The following is a 17064-nucleotide window of genomic DNA, read 5'->3' on the forward strand; positions in this document are numbered from 1 at the left end:
ATCAGTAAGGTCCATATAATGAGAGATTAAATAGACAACTGAGGATACATAAAGATATGAATAGCACAGGGGAGGTGATTAAGCAGTGATTATTCACTTCTCACAGCACAAGCACAACACAGCACCCAATGAAATTACAAGGCAGCTGCTTTAAAACAAACACAAGGAAGTACTTTTTCATACAGCACATAATTAAATAGCAGAATTCACAGGATACTGTGGAGGCCACAAATATGACTAAATTCAAAAGACATGAGGCATGTAACATAGGCCCACCAGCGGCTATTAAACATCATATGCCAGATGAAATTTCCATCTCAGGCATCTGATGGCTAGGAGCTGGGAGAGTACAGTGTGAGAGGATTGCTCTGTGCTTGGCATGTTTCTTGGATGCCTTGTCCAAGCACCCACAGTTGTTCCTGTCAGTGACAAGAGACCTCACCAGCCTGCTGGGCTGACCGGTCACAGCTATTCCACATCTGGTGGTCCTGCCAGCAGAGAGGGGGTGACAGACAGCGACACACAATTCCCACGTGCAAATAGGTTTATAACAAATATATGGCAGTGGTGCAAAGATACTTCAGCTGGATCCATTCAAGCTTCTTTGGGTGTAGGAGAGCTTTCTAGTCTAAGCACAGTGTATCATAAACATGTCTTTGCTGAGACAGGAGCGTGCTCTCTCTTGGACTTTGCCAGAACTGCCACCTCTCTAATTCTGGTGCTTTCACTTCTGGCTTTCTCTACCTACCCGTTTCTCCTTCCAGCTGCTTCTGTCTCTGTTCCACACCCCATGAGGTGCCTGAGTACTGCCCATGAGAGGCAGGCACACACTCCTCAGTTCCTGCACTTGGAGTCCTGTAGTGTCCTGCTCTGCTCCTTCAGGGGCAGGCAGACAGGGAGCCTGCTCACACAGAGGAACTGATGAAGAATGCTTATGGCCTTCAGAGAAGCTATACACTGAGTTCCCAGTTATCCATATACATGATGTGTGTATTTTTCCCCAGGACTCCCTCGGCTGGTCACTGCTGAATAGTCTCACAAGGCCAGAGAAAGGCACTTCCTTGCTCCCAGGACAACTACCATACCTAAACTTGAAGTCATTGCCCCAGAGTAGTGTGTGTAATACATCACTTGTATTCTGTTCTCAAAATCAGGTTAACGATTTTAGCCAAAGTTCAACAAGCAATCCCTTTGTGGCAGACATGGCCCACGGAAAGTTCCATCCAGACATTTTCAGGCTGGGAAATTTTACACTGGAAAGAGGGACTTCTACTGGAAAATGTTAGGCAGCCTTACACATGGCTACCCAGTCCTTCCAAATGGCTCTCTTGTCCTGCTTTGAGCATATGTGTGCAGGCATGTGTGTATGTATGTATGTATGTATTAAGCATCAGGGAATGTCACTGCTGTAAAACTTCTCTACAGAATAGTTTTTGCCTGGATTTTCCAGCCCAGCACTCACTTGCACAGTATAAGCAGGGCACTTTCAGTAGGGCTTGCTTGGACAATAACTTGGAGAAAACGATGGCCTCTGAAAGAGCCTGGTGCTGAGCCTGCAGAGGACTCTTGGGACACTTCAGGCCCTAAACACGTCAGCAGCACAGCTGAACAGCAAGCTTTGCAGCGCTGCCCAACTTCTCCCTGCGACACAACACTGCATTGTCCAGGGAAGGTGCACCAACACTCCTGCAGATAGGCAAGCGGGGCAGAAAAAAAAGGGCACCTTTATAACCGTATCTCACTCGTAAGCTAATCGCACCAGATAAAACCCTCACTCCTTCCTCATTTTTTCCCCTATCGGGAAAAAAAAGTCACTGCATCTGGGTTTCCAAAAGCGCTGAGCGCTCGGCAATCCTCCCTTACAACCTCCGGCGGCACCAGCATGGGGCAAGGGACGCCCGGCTGAGGATGCTCGGCTGGCAAAGCCGGGATGCGGAGGATCTCAGCCCAGGACACGGGCACGAGCACGGACACGGGCACGAGCACGGCCGGGAGCCCCTCCCCGGCCCGCTGTCCCCGCCCTGCCGTGCGCCCCCCCGCGGCCCGGCGGCAGCGCTGGGTGCCGGGCGCTGGGCGTTGGGTGCCGGGTGCCGGGTCCTGGGTGCTGGGTGCTGGGTGCCGGGTGCGGAGCGGAGGTGCCCCGGCGGGGATGCAGCATGGCCGAGGTGCCCGCAGCCCCGCACCGCACCACCGGCTCCACGCTGCTGCACCCGCTGAGCGCGCTGCTGGGCATCCCGCTGGACCAGGTGAGCTGCAGCCCCCCCGGGGGGACCGGGTGGGGAGCCGGGGTGAGCCGAGCTGGGCTTGGCTGGGCTATATGCAGGGCTGTGCAGCCCCCCCCCGGGGCGAGCTGGAGGCGCTGGTGGCTGGGTTTGCCGGCTGCCTGGGTGGGAAGCTGTTGTTTTTTTCCGGCAGCGCCCTGGCAGAAGCCCCTGGTGCTGAGGATGCTGCAGGTCGCAGCAGCGGGGGATTTGTAACGCCTCCGGTTGCTCAGCCTGCACGGTTCCGGGCCGTGCCGTGCCGTGCCGTGCCGGGTTGTGCACGGGGGAGAGAGCACGGGCACGGCTCCTCCAGCACCCTGCAAGCGAAACGCAAAGCGCCCGTCCGGAGAAGCGTGGAAAGCAGGCTCGCAGCAGAGCGAGCTGCACAAAGCCCTTCCCGGAGTAATGCGCTCCGGCCAGCGGCGTTGCCGGGTTGCTTACAGCCTCCCGGTTACGCTGACCTCCAGCAGAAAATGCTGATTCTCCCCACCCTGCACACACACACACACCTCCTTTTGTTGTTTCAAGCCTGCATGCACCTGCTGCCTTTTTTCCTGCATTCTTCCAGCAACGAGGAAGTGCGCTCTGGAAGTTTGTGGAGCTTGAACTGTGCTCCGAGAAAGCTGGGCACCTGGGACAGCTTGCTAGAAGTCAGCAGAAGATGGGCAGTTACCTGCTTTCTCTTCTGTTCAGAGCAGCCGGTGCTACGTACCATTTTTTGCTGCTGTTTGTTTTTAAAGTTGGGCAAGAAATACAGCATTTCATAGATTAAAGCCCCAAACACGCTAATCCCCCCCCCCCCCCCTTTTTTTTTTTTTTTTAATAGAAAGTTTTTGCTATGAAAGAGAGATCTGTTGCTCAATGCAACAACTTGGAAGCAACAAAGGCTTATGATTATCAATCAGCTAATACCACAGTTCAGGAGAAGGGACACGAAAGGTGATTGCCTCCCGTTCGAGGTGCTGTGCACTGTGACTGATGAGTAGGGAAGGAGGGAAGGGGCCCAGAGCAATGTGCGTTTGCCGCTCCAGCTTGTTTGCAGCAGTGTGGAGCACACCAAGATTGGGCTGGCTGGGTCACTGAGCCATGCCACTGGGTGGCCTGCAGCTTTTCCTTCGAAGCTTTCAGCACCCTGGTATGAAGATGATGCTGGCAGTGGGAAAATCCTCCCCATGCTTCTCCTGGCCAGAGGATGCGCCGCTGCAGCTGGTTGTGTGCCCTGCCTGTCCCAGGACTCCAGGACAGTTTGAGCCAGTTGCTGATGACAGGCAGCGGGTGCATGCCTGCTGGGTTTTCTTGTCCCTGCTCCTCCAAAAACAGGAGAGCACAGTGCCAGGTGTGCAGGTGAAGCGAGCACAGAGCTGCAGGAAAGCTGGATGTGGCCGCCTCAACACAGAGGGCTTGTCACTTCTTTTGCACAGACCTCTTTCTGTGAGGTCTGTGCTCTGAGAGAGGTTCCAGCCGATGAGAAAAATCAGAAAAAGTGTTGAGCTGAAGGTTGGGCAAATGAAAGTAGTGATTGTTAGCCTTTCATTGCCGAGGTCAGAAAAGCTACAGCCGTGGTAGGTGGAAAATGTTTTGTCATCTAGTAAGCAGCCAGTGTGTCACTAACCATAGGAAGCAGGGATGAACCTGAGAATGTCATTTTTCACATTGTTTTTTTTTTTTTTTTTTTCTTCATTTTGCAAACTGTGACATAGGTTTAAAAGCCAGAGGGTGTAATTCCTAGCTGCACGATGTACCTGGCAGGCTGTTCATTTTTTATTTACTAGACAGTGTATCACATGAGAACATAGCAATGTTTTCTGCTTTAGATGCTAAAATAGCCCCAAAGTCTCAGACTGTATTTACATGGCTCTTTAATGGATGATTTATCTTTGAATTTAACCTTGAAATATCATTTTTTTTTAAGGAGGAGCTATATTCAGTGACAAGATTAATGAGCTTGAAAGAGGATGAAAAGACTCATGTTCAATTCATCCTCATATCCCATGAAAGCAGACTTTGAAGTTTAGCTGACTTGTGTTCTAAAAATATCTTGCTAGGTCAATGACACACCTCCAACAGCATTTGGAAAAAGAGAGGGTTGTTTTGATTGTTTGTTTGTTTTTTGTTTTTTTGTCACTCATGCTACAAATCACTAATTCTGGAGCACTATCCCCTCCAGTAGGTTTATACAGTGACATTTGGCAAAATATAATTTTTCTTCTTTATTTTTGGTCATTTGCACCCTAAATCACTGACTTTTAGGACATCTTCCTCTAGCATAAATCAGTGAGATGTGATAATTTAAGGATTAAACTTTTAATAGTGTAATTTCTGTAAGCAAAATGCATTTGTATATAAATACGGCAAAGAAATAAGTGCACAATCTAGAGGTATATAAAAGTATGTTTAATGGTATCATTTATCCATACGGCATTTTTACCATGCCTTCTTCAGCTCTGGGCATCTCTAGAAGTCGGATGGTCAGGTTCAAGGGGTTAAAACACATGACTGAAAAAAGTTTCACTTGACAGGGTCATTTTGCAGTACAGCTTCCTTGGTGCCCTGGGTTGCCTTGGAAGCAGCTGCCCAGGTGCCATACCTCAGCTGCCCCACAACAAACCATGTCATTTAGCAGGCCTGACCCTGACCTGCCTCTGACAGTACCACGTTTGTTGACTTTCAAGGAAATGTGTCGTGTTCAAGGAGCATCCCGCAAAAAAGCAGTGTATGAGAATCTTCTCGTATTTATATCAGAGGGTTTTTGACTGGAGGGTTTTCATTGATGGGGCCTGCTGCATTGCCCCCGAGGGGAAAAATATACATTTACACCTAATACGGGATGCTTTGGCTGCTAGTTGTGCACCTTATCTTTTAATCCTTTCGCTGCAGCTGACCAGCATATTAATGTTTTGGCAACAGTTTGAATCAAACGCTAACTCTGTGAGGGACTGAAGGGCGTGCATCTGGGCCCTGCAGTAGCTGAAGTATTAGAGAAGTGTTCATGCCCTTACTTCAGTAAGAACAGTTCAAAGCATGCTCATGAACTGTGGTGGTATTGTCGTTGTTGATAAATATGCACTTTTTTTTTCTTTATCAAACATCAACACAAATTCTGATCTCAAAATTGGGGGGTTGTTAAATGCAACGGTTTTTCAACTTACTGTTTTGCTCTCACTCCAGTGTTGCTTCCCCATTTCCTGGTTTTAGCTTGTCAGAAGACTCATTAGTCCTCAACTGATTTGCATAAATTTTCTAATTTGTTTTTTGGCGTCAAAAAAGACAAATAAAAATTTAGTTGTCTAGGAACTTGACAGACTTAAGCAGGGAGCCTGATGTTTTTTTTACCTGTCTTTAACATAAGCATTAGAAGACGTAGTGCTGATGGGGGAAAAAAAAAAAAAAAAAAAAAAAGCAATTTTTTACAGATTGAGGCAAGATAACTGAAGATAGAAGTTGACTGAAAAGAAAAGTGAAGTTAATGTCTGATTTTTACCTGAAAAATGCTGCTTGAAGATGAAGCAGCAACTGGTCAGGTTTGGTATGAACTTGGCTTTATTCTAATTCCCTAATGCCAGTCACCCTGCAATTGAAAATTCAGTGTTTTCGCTTTGAATTGCGGCAGCTCTGTCAGATTTACTGCCTCCCTGCCTGACATGCCCTCAGCTGGAAAAAAGAAAGCTGTGCAACCTGCAGTTATTTGAGAAACAGTAATGAAAAATGGAATATGAAATCAATGTATTAATACATATTTACAAAGAGATGTTACTTACGTTGCTAAAAGCAGCTTTAATTTTGATTTTTTTTGTCTTTTCGGTACCCAGATTCTGAAAAACTGTAGTCTGTAAAGGAAATCATTAGCTTTTTACAATAACGGCCTGAAGGACACAGCAATCTGTTAAAGAATGGAGGCACTGTGTGGCTGACCCTGCTTTGGGTCCCCAGCAGAGCACAGTTCATAGTGCTCGTGGTTCTGCACGTCTTTTCTGTGCGTGTAGAGCAAAGCCACTCTTCTGCTTGTGCCGGGTCTGGGATGCTGTATGTTACCGAGACAGCCCTGAGGTGGAGGCATAGCTCTTCCCAAGGATTAAGGCTGTCTCCAAAGTGTTTCTTTTTGTTCAGGTCAGTTATTATTAACAATTGCAACGATACACATTTTCCTCTGCCTTGGAAACATGCATTGCCTTTTTCAACATGTTCTCCCTCAGTTTGGCATCAGAGTCTTTGACCTCATGGCTGATGTCTTGATACTATGCATGTAAATATTTCCATATCCCTTCGTTCCTTGAAAACAAAGTCTGTCCTAGTAAGTTTTTCATTTGGCAGGGGACAAGAGTGCAATGGGAATCAGCCGCTTGCAATTTTCCCCCTTTTAAGCACTTTCCTTCTCATTTGTGTTAAGCGAGACCTGGAAAAATAAGCATTAGAGTGCTGCATAAAGTTTCCTGTAACCTTCCCCATGAATTAATCACATCAGGAGTGATTTACCAGTGCTCTGCAGCTATTCTGTGACAGTTTAAAGTAGTGATGAAGCTTGGGCACCAGCACTGGGGTCTAGGCACCGAGCACAGAGCTGGCTCTGTGCTTTCAGGGGAGCCCCTGATGCTTAGGATTTATGCGTGTTGGCTGGCCTGGCATGGTATTTAATGCCCTGGCTGCTCCTTGGCTGCTGTTACAGGTGAGAACAGACAGCTCTTGGGGCTTGCCAAGCTGAAAATGGTGCTGGTACTCCCTGGGCAGGGGAAGCTGCAGCACTGGGCTTGGCATCAGTGCAGAGGTGAATTTGACCTCCTGTATTTGTCTAAAACCAAGTAAAGGGTCTGAGGTCAGCAGGCTTTGTTTCTCTCAGAGTAAAAAAATCCCATGTCACTTAGTAGTTGCAGGTGTCCTTGAGGGTATGAAACTTGGTCTTCTGGATCCTCAGGTAGTCTAGTGAGAGGGCAGAGGGCTTCCAGAAAGTCAGGCTTGCTCTTAGAGTTACAGTCTGATGCACAGATTTCTGCCATCCTCCACTAATAGCGGGAGCATTTCTGTTAATGTGCAGCTAATATAACAACTTGGGAATGAATCTCCTGACTGTCCCCACTTGGCACACTGAGTAATCTGAGCATGGGGTCCTTGGCATTACCTGCTTCTCTCTCCAGATCTGCTCTTTCTGGGCCACACTACTTGCTAACGTAGGCACAGCCAATTCCCCTGACATGAATTTGGTGGTTTCTTCAGAGCACAGCACTGGTCAGGCTCGTTTGGTTACTTTGATAAGGTGGAATCCAGCCCGCTCTGTATCGGGTTCAGCTTGGTCACCCTGTTGCAGCTCTGCAGGCAGGGAGAACTGCACTTGGAGAGAAAGGGCTGAGGGAAAATCCTTTGGCTTGTCACTCCCCAGAGCAAGATGGGATTTGATAATTCTCCCTCCTTATGGCCTTGGTTTGAAAGTTAATTTTCACAATATTTTATTTTTATTTTTATTTTATTTTATTTTATTTTATTTTATTTTATTTTATTTTATTTTATTTTATTTTATTTTATTTTATTTTATTTTATTTTATTTTATTTTATTTTATTTTATTTTATTTTATTTTATTTTAATTTTATTTTATTTTATTTTATTTTTCTTCCTGGCTTAAAGCATTTTAAACAGCTTTGCAGAACTATAGGTGAGTACGAAGAAAAAAGAAAAACACAAACCATAGTTTCAGATGTGATTTTTTTTTTTTTTTTAATTTCCTTTGGCTGCTTACAGTATGTTGCATCCTTAGCGGAGTTGGGTGAAAACAATATTTAGTGTTTCAGACTTCCCCCATGATAAGAAATTTTCAGGTAAAAAAACAGTAATCTTAACAATGTGAGTACACAAAACTTCTAAGTGGATTTCTGAACCAGATAAATTTATTTTTAAACATTTCAAAATTCCCAAATAGTTTGCTCTCCATCATTCCTCTATTAATAAAATATCCAAAAGAAAAATAATTTTTAAAGCCAAACTTGAAACATTAACCATTAACTAGACAGCTTTACCAGCTTGAAGCATTCTGCCGTCTGTATTTTCTAAATAGCAGGAATAATGCTCCCAACAACTAGAAGGAAAGTTAGTCGATCCGCTGATAGCAGTACTGTCTGGTCGTAGAGAAAACAAATACTAAATATTAGAATGATTATTCCTCCATGGTTTCTAGTACATAACCTGCCTCTTTCTGGATGTTTTTTTGCAAATGGTATTTGAGGACTCTAAACACTTACTGGGTGTTTCTGTGTGATGGGGTTGCTGGATGACAGGGATTTTGCCTACAACTGCTGTGTGTGTCCTGTGTGCTGTAAGTTACGCTAAAGTGAGTGGGGTGCCTTCTGGAAGCATTCGAGCTACTTATCTAGATGACATGTACAAAGGGGAGATACACCTGAGTGCATGTATCTGCCTAATAAATCCTAGACAAAAATCTGGCGATCCTGTGGACTCGCAACTTCAAAATTTGTGGTTCAGTATCAGATTAAATTCTGCAGCCTTCCAGTTCAGCAAGTGAGTCAGGCTGGAGACCTCTGGGAGGAAAAAAAGGGGAAAGGAAACAAGTCCAAAGGACTGATCCTTTAGATCAGTCTTTTGGATAACATGCAGAACAATGAATAAATAAATAAATACCTATCTCAAGCCAAGAAAGCATCTTCAGCTTCTGGCTTTCATGCACAGGGTGATTGCTTGCTCCTTCTACAGGCCCTGATCTTGTGACAACAGCTCTAGGTCAACTTGAGCAATTTCTTCATCTGTGTGGTTTCTTGTTCAAGTAGCTTTCAGCACTGTTGTGCAGATAGGGCAGGAATGGGGAAGGCAGGATGACAGGGCAAAAAAACAAGGCATTTGAGGACCCCCCACTCCCAACATTTCTCAGATAACTTCAGTGCTTGTTTTCATGCTCATACATACCAATTTTATTTTGAACTTTTTTTTTTTTTTTCCAAGTACTGTTGAGTAGAAGAGATTTAATTATTAACTCTTACACCCAGCTTAAGTGGCATTATAAACTAGTGAAAGTAGGTTTTTTTCTTCCTGTTATCAGAGTATGGGAGTGTTAAAGAATGGTATGGTGTTGACTTTGTTTATCTCATGAGTTCAGGGAGAAGGTAGTTTCAATCACTGGCTCTTTAGCTTTGCAGCATTTGCACCAACAAATTCCAGCTGATCAATGATTTATCTGGTTGCAGGAGAGACATTTTTAGAATTACTTTGCTCACTCACAAATACTGCTGTTTCTTAGTTTAAGTTACTTTGCATTTATACCTCTTCTGCTGTAGCATTTCTGGGAAAGTTTTACAAAGTATGCTGTGTCGAAGACAAGGAAAAAACAGAGCAGACAAATGGTTTGAATACTGTGACTGGGAAGTTAAAGGAGTTGTTCTTTGAATTGCATCGTTTTTGATGGCATGGTGTTTTACATCCACAGTGAGTTATAGGCACCGCTAGCACCCACAGCTGTTTGTACCTTTGTGTCTGTGTTTGTGTTCACGCATAGTCTCTTGAGGCAAGAATTTGTGGTCTCTGGTTGCCACAGCAACAATAACACTCCATTCTGGTGGTGTTTTTTTTTTTTTTTTTTTTTTTTTTTTTTGTGTGTGTGTGTGGTGGGTTTTTTTTTTTTGGTCTGTTTTATACCACTAAGTTGAAAGCGTAGGCATAAAACTGTGGTACGTTGTGGGATATGATAGAGTCCTAAGAGAGTGATCTTACTAGTATTTCATTCAGAGTATGTAACTTTATTGTAGTGTTACCTGTACTGCTGCTTCTCTGCTAGGGTACTACTTCCTGATTGCAAACCTGCAATTGCAGAGAAAAAAATGGGCTCAGCAATTGGGAAAAAGAAAGTTTTAGAGAGGGTCTGCTTGTGCTAAACAGCAAATAAAATCAGAACAAAGAAAGGTCCAGAGTAGAAGGCGAATGGTGACATAATCGTGTTTTTGTCTGGTTGCAGTTGCACCAGTCGGCTGAAGGATAACTATGGGTATTTTTTGCCATGAAACCAGAACGAAAACATGAACAAGGTAAAAGACAAAAAATTACAAGTTAGACTTATTTTCTTAAATATGCAAAAGCGAAGTGGGCTGTCTGCTTTAGAAAACTAACTTCTAAGGGTGATCATGGTGAAAGAATATTTGAGCAGTATAAAGGAAGTATAGGGCTTCTTCTCTTCAATCTCCTAGTGCTTGTTCACATGAAGAGAAAGATGTGATAACACTGAAGGCTGCAGATTCAACAGTGATGCAAATGATTTTGCATACAGTCCAGAACTGGGCTGTGAAACTCATTTCAACAGGATGCTGCTAAGGCCAAGGACTTGCCCAAAGCCAGTGAGGACTTGGATGTTTATAGAAAAAACACGAGTATCCAGAGTGAAATACTTAACAGCTTAAAAGGGAAAGCTTTTGGAAGTACATATTATTTTGCTGGCTCCTTTCAGGGTTTGTCCCCTCTGCAGTAAGCGGCTTCTGGCAGCTCTTCCTCTGGTATTGCTGATGCTTTTGGGATCCCGAGCCACTGCTGGCAGCCCGGAGCACGGCTGCTCTCATTACAGGCGAGTGGCTCTGCCAGAGTCATGTTCCCCTCCCAGGGCTCGACTTGACACTGTGTTTATCGCTTGAGTTTCTTCACACTGTTAAAACAGGGAGAAGAAGATCTCTGTAGGAAAGGTAGTTGACACTCAAGAAGGCTCACCTGTCCATCGCCCTGCATTTGGGGAGCCCAGCCTACAGCTATCCTGTCATTTTATATAGAAAGTCACTGTCCACTTAAATGCTTTGCAATGTTTTCTCCTCTTGTGTATCCTTTTATATGTCTCTTCTGATTTTAATAGGTTATTTTATCCGCATGGTGAACATCTCCTGTCAGCTCAGTTCATGCTGCAGATCTCTTCCACTGTATTTGGGAGTTTTGTGATCCGCACATTCATTCTCTCTGATGTGGTGCAGCAGGTGTCTGGTGTAGTCTTCCTTCATCCTTTGATGGGGTTCTGACATGCTGATCATTAGTCTGTCATCTAACAGTTAATCAACCATACATTTTACGTGTGCCATTACCTGAATTGCCTAGCTATCTCAGTTGGACTTCCTGTTTTTCTGGCTTGGATAGAGTTGAGTCAGGCTTTAAATTAGATGAATTTCAGGGCTCAAGTAATTATTGGGAGGAAATTGATTCAATTTCTGCCTCCTCTTTTTTCTTTTTCTTTGACACTTCAGTCTTTCAGCACAACTGCTAATGAGGGCAATGTACCAGGCAGGTTTGGAAGACCCTAAGTGGCAGGTGTGACTCCACTACCCACATCTGGGATCAGCTATTTGCCATCTCCTCGGCTATTTCTGCATGCTGGCTGGCCAATGGCCACATTTATTTGCTGGCAGGTGGAACTAACTGTGTCCTCGAGAGGCATCAAGCAGTCAGTGGGGATCCCTGTCTCTTTCATCCCCTTCTGAGACCCCTTTACCTCGTCTGGTACAAAGTACATACTACCTGTTGTTTGGGTGCCTTCCAGCATCAGGGAGACTGATACAGCAGTGGGAGAAACTTCATCTGTATTTTAAGATAGCTTAGGTTTGCTTAAATAAATAAATAATTGAAACCTGAAATACTTTCTCAAAGTGCTTCTGAAGTAGCTAGATGTTACTAGGAAAAAATGCTGTAGTAGAAAGAGAGGTTAAAATAAATTTTCCAAGCTAGCCGTGCAGGTCATGCACTGTACTAGTTTTTTCAAAGCTTTTTTTTTTTTTAGGCTTTATGCATAAAGAGCTTGTTTGAAGAAGTTATAATTATTTATGCAACTTAAATGATTGTTGAATTTCTTTCCCCCACCTGTTTTCATGTTTGTAATGTAGATTGAGAAGAGCTGGTTTGGAGTTTCTGGACATTTGTTGCTGTGCTTTTTTTTTTTTTTTTTTTTTTTTCATCTTTTTTTTTGACATTGAGTCGCTTGTCACTGCATAGCTCACTTTAATAATATGAAGATATAAGGGCATTCTTTTCTTTCCTCCAAACTGCTAAAGGGGAAAAAAAAAAAAAAAGAGAGACATACTCATGTTGCCTAGTGGTTGCTCTCCTTTGCAGAGGAAACCAAGTTAGATTTCTGCTATTGCTGACTCATAAGCATGGCAAAAGTACTTCTGGGGAAAAGCGTTAATACTGTGACTAACTAATGCAAAAGTGGGTGTGTTTTCTTTTCCCCTTCCTGATGTAGCAATTATCTTTGGACAATGTCGGTGTTAGAACCCAAAAGATCTGCTGAATGATAGACAGTATGGACCTCTGGGGGGGTATACAAAAAAGGCGGCATGTTTGAGGGAAGGTAAAAAAAAAATATTTTTTTCCCTTAAATGTAGTATATTGTAAGTGAAGCCTAATTTGTAGCAAAATCAAAGTTTCTTTCTTTCTTTTTTTTTTTTTTTTAATTGTTTACATTTCTTATTGAGCAATTGACACTTACGCTGTGTGTTTTCCTGTAGTTTTTGTTTTGTTTTGTTTTGGTTGCTAAGTTTGAAAACTAGGAAACTTTTTTTTTTTTTGCTTCGCTTTTTGTGTGGGAGAGAGGGAGAAGCCCCTGGAATTCATTCAGGGCACAACTTTTTGGCAAAGTACTAATGATTTCCAGATAGTTTAGTTTAGTGACACTGAGATGTTCGACTTGCAGGAAGTCCTCAGTGGTTGTCACTTTTAAGTTATTCTTTTTCAGTCAATGTCTGAAGTTAGGCACCTAAAATTAGACAAGTTCCAAACTCCAGCTTCCAGAGATATTTGCTGTAGATGTAAGGTGCTTGTAACACAGGCATAACTCAACAGCTGGCTACATTCTTATCCTCTTGCATGGTTCAAGATCCAAAATAAATGAGTGTAATGCTGGAGTATGCTGCAAATTCTGAGAAGAGAAGAAAAAAAAAAAGGGAAAGGAAGAACAGTCACAACAGGATATTGTAGCTGTACATGTTTTATTGGTGGCTTCTCTTCCTGCCACGGTTCTGAAGGGATTAAAAATAAGTCTGCAGCCCGCATAAATGAAGGTTAGATAAACACATTTTACGTTAAATACCACAGAGCAATAATTTTACCTTTTAAACTGTAGAATAATAAGGAAGAGTAGTATTTTATGACTGAAACCTCATGGTTGTAAAAACAAATATCAGCTGTTGGCAGTTTACTGAGGCTTGCTGATTCTACACAGTCACCAGTATAGCAAAGGAATAGGAGAAATATGATTGTCCCTTTTAATAATAATAATAATAATAAAGAAAACGTGGTCTTCTGGAAAAAGGATAAAAAAGTGAAGAAAAAGGTTATCTGGAAAAATGTATTTGCCAGTAGAAGCAAAGTATGGGGTGAGAATGGGAGACTCTGCATGCAACTCTAGAAAATAGAAACAAAGAAAGAGTTACTAGTTGTTATGTTTGCAAAGATAATTGCCTAAATAGAAATTGAAAATGTGATTTCCCAATCAAATGAATGGTTATGACTAGAGGTTACTACAAAAAAGGTGGCTCAGCATATACACCCCTCCCCTGGTATCATGTTCCTTTTTCCTCTCTCGTGGAAAAACCTGTCAGTTGCCTTTACTGATGGCTTCCCAGAATCTTTGTGTATCCTCTTTTGCCAGCAGGATATCCATGCTGGAAGGTAGCTGGGAATATTTTCAGTACCTTTCAGTAAATGCTGTGGCTCTGCAGTGTCAGAGAGGGTTTGGTGGCACCCTGAGGTCTGTGCCCCATGTCTTGCTAGGCTGGACTGTGAGCAGAAGAACATAGATCTTCACCTGTCTGTGTTGGTGTGCCCTGAAGGGATTGTTTTTAAGCTCAGCTTGAAACGTTTTCTTCAGTGCTCACCAGTTTTCATTCCCTTCTTCTGCAGGTGTTGTTACTGGGCGTTTCAGAGATGCACAGCTACTTAGGGAAGAGTTGAGGTTTGCAACATCTGCCTGCAGAAGCAGGAAGCTGGTTGTGTTTGACAACACCTGGGACAGAGGAGCATTGTTACCTGTGTCTCTTCCACACGTACTGGGCAGTAAATACACGGGCACATTATTTTCTGATATTTTTTTTTTCCTAACTCTATTTCAAGCACTTGAAGTGGGCTTGGTTTATTGCAGAACACCTGCTCCTGATATGTTATGCTATTTTAAATTGGCTTTAAATGGTAAACCAAAAAGTGGAGTGAGCACCAGGAATTGTAGGTCATTTTTGGCAATCCCACCTCTTACAATGAAATGGAAGTCCTGTATCATGGTCCGGAGACTCTTTCCTCTTTCTGTTAATGCATGGAGTATTGCTGCTCTTCATCTTCCTAAGTCTGCAGTGTACATTTCTGTGGCTAAGTTTATTCATCTCCATTCCTTTTATTGGCAGTAGAAGGACCTGGTTCAGACTTATGTTTTAGGAGTAGATTAATTGCAGCCTGGAATTCCCCATTAACAATAAAGAAATTCTGATGGGCTGGCTCTGATACTGGCATCAGTGTTTGGAAAGAAAAATTCTACACCTTCCTTTAGCAAAGTCCTTTCATACAGTTTTAAATCATAGCCTAATATGCTACTTTTTTTACAGTGCCTTTGTCTTAAGTTACTAAGAGAATGATTTAAAGTTTAATACACGATGTTCCAGATTTAGATGTGTAAGGGCCTAATAAATTCTAACGTAATACCACTGATATGTCTGAAAGTCTTAGTCTTTGATCAAGGCACTTTATTCCAAGGACAATGGGTTTAAATTTATCACAGTGCTGACAGTTCCTTCGGGATTTTGGGGGGACAGGACAATAACTTTCTTTTCACGTAGAATAACTCATGAAGTTGGCGCTTTTTTTCCCTTGCGGATGTTTGTTTCTTTCATAGCATTCACTCACTGGGATATCATTGTGAATAAAACTGCTCGGTTTGTTGGTGTGTACTTCTATGGTGTGACATATTTTTCTATAGAAAAGGAACTGAAAATAGAATTGCACAGACATTGCAACAACAAAAATGGGGCAAACTATTTTAGATTTGCCAGTTCCCATTCTAGTGCAGGATTGCACTTGAAGCCTTCTGCTTTATTTTTAAACTGGTGGATATGTATGGGCACTAGGTTTTCATCTGGCCTGAAAGTTAAGCATGCTGCTGAGCTGGGACTTGAGAAGCATTTCTCTAAGCGTTGTACCATTCCTATATTCATGCAGCTTCCATTGGTAGTTGGGGAATATAATTTGCATTGAAGCCACAGACAGACATGCCAGCAGGATGGCTGGGTATACATATATGCCTAAGTATTGTCTTCCTCCTCTGTATTCTGAATAAATCACGTCTATTACACAGACAAGGCAGAAAGGTACTTGACTTGCTGTGCTGCGTTCTAAGTTTTTAAAAATCAAACCTCTGAATCTGGGGAAAAAATGCAGATCTGTGTTGATGATATCTTAGCAGTGTTACTGTCAAGTTGTTTACTATAGAATACAAAAACTCAAATTAGATGCCTGAACCCTGCAACTGGCAGAGGAAGGAGGGAAGCAATGCTGTGATGTCTCTACCATGGGTGATACCCAGTGCTGTGGGGACTTTCAGAGGAAGCTTCACAGGCACCAATGTCTCTGCTTTGTTGTGTTTTACTCTTCTGGAGTTGTTCTTTTCCTTGTTTCCATTCATTTTCACTTCAGCATCTCTCTTCTACCTTGAAGTATGCTTAAATTGGGTCTTCTGAGTGGATCCTCTGAGAAGAGCTGGAGTGCTGGAATAACGTGATGCCAAAGCAGATCTGTTCCCTCCACTTTAGTATGAATCTGGTGCTTAAGCAAGGAAGGTAGAAAATAGAAGATGCCATTTTTCCTATGGGAAGTGTAAGATCCTAGTGACTTACTACTTCCTCTAGAAGCTTTTGTAAAAAAACACAAGGCTGGTGGTCGTAGTTCTTTTTGCTGTTAAAATTCTTGTTTGGATAACTACATTTAACTCATCTTTCTTTTTTTTCTTTTCTGATTAAAATATCCTCCATACTTCGACCTGATGGCTGTAGTTTTCCTTTTAGACATCTGCCATATTATATCATGCAATGCAGTAGCTGCACAGAGGTGTGTCAAGTTGTTCTGTTTAAAGTACGCTTTTTGGGTAAAAGGTGCTGTAATTACAGTGTTGCCTCACTGCTGCGTAGCCTGAAGAAATGAAGCAGCTCTCATAACAGCCTGAAGGTCTTCTGAGTTGTTTTTATTTTATTTTATTTTAATTCCTGAATGAGTAAAAGTTCCAGCTTGCTTGATTTTACTGCTGCTTCTATTATAAGTAGAATTTAGTGCTGGCTATCTCAGGTACAAAGGAATTTCATCACACTATGTTTTGACATTAGTCACTGAGAGAACAGTAATTACCGACTTGCAGGTAGTGGCAGAACATCACTGCACATAAATGATCACTACTTAAACATCTGTTCAACATACAGAGTCAATACAGTTCAGTGCAAGAGTTGTTGACAGCAAGCTAAAGGCTGCCTTTGGATCTGGTTCACGTGTTAAATGTATCAGCCATTGAAACTGTATGTATGAATGTCTAACTCTGCACTATGATGTAGGCTTGACTTACCAGACTTTTTACTTATCTGTTTTTTCTTTTTAAATTTCTGATGTCACAGAATTTAATCTGTTCTGTAGCTCTATTTGTGTGTCCTGCTAGTGATTATTCTGCTGGTGGCTTTGTAGAGGTAATCCAGAAAGAACATCTGTTTCAAGTTTATAGTCTAAATCACGGAAGGATATTTGACTGTGTAAGTAGGGAAACAGCAGAATTCATCCATGAAAACAGCACAACAGGCCAAAATGCAGTCGATTTGGCATATT

At 42.7% G+C, this 17064-nt stretch overlaps 1 protein-coding gene across 2 annotated transcripts in view; it reads left to right on the forward strand.

The window, feature by feature from the left end:
- The first annotated feature begins 2118 nt into the window (after positions 1-2118).
- MBOAT1 (membrane bound O-acyltransferase domain containing 1) overlaps positions 2119-17064 on the forward strand; it is a 56738-nt gene continuing 41792 nt past the window's right edge. For both annotated transcript variants that reach the window (XM_032182493.1, XM_032182494.1), the window contains exon 1: positions 2119-2246. In XM_032182493.1, coding sequence (XP_032038384.1) covers positions 2157-2246 — 90 coding nt within the window. In that variant the 5' untranslated portion in view covers positions 2119-2156. The remainder of the gene's footprint in view (positions 2247-17064) is intronic.

Source organism: Aythya fuligula, chromosome 2 (assembly GCF_009819795.1).
Source record: "Aythya fuligula isolate bAytFul2 chromosome 2, bAytFul2.pri, whole genome shotgun sequence".
NCBI classification, from domain to species: Eukaryota; Metazoa; Chordata; class Aves; order Anseriformes; family Anatidae; genus Aythya; species Aythya fuligula.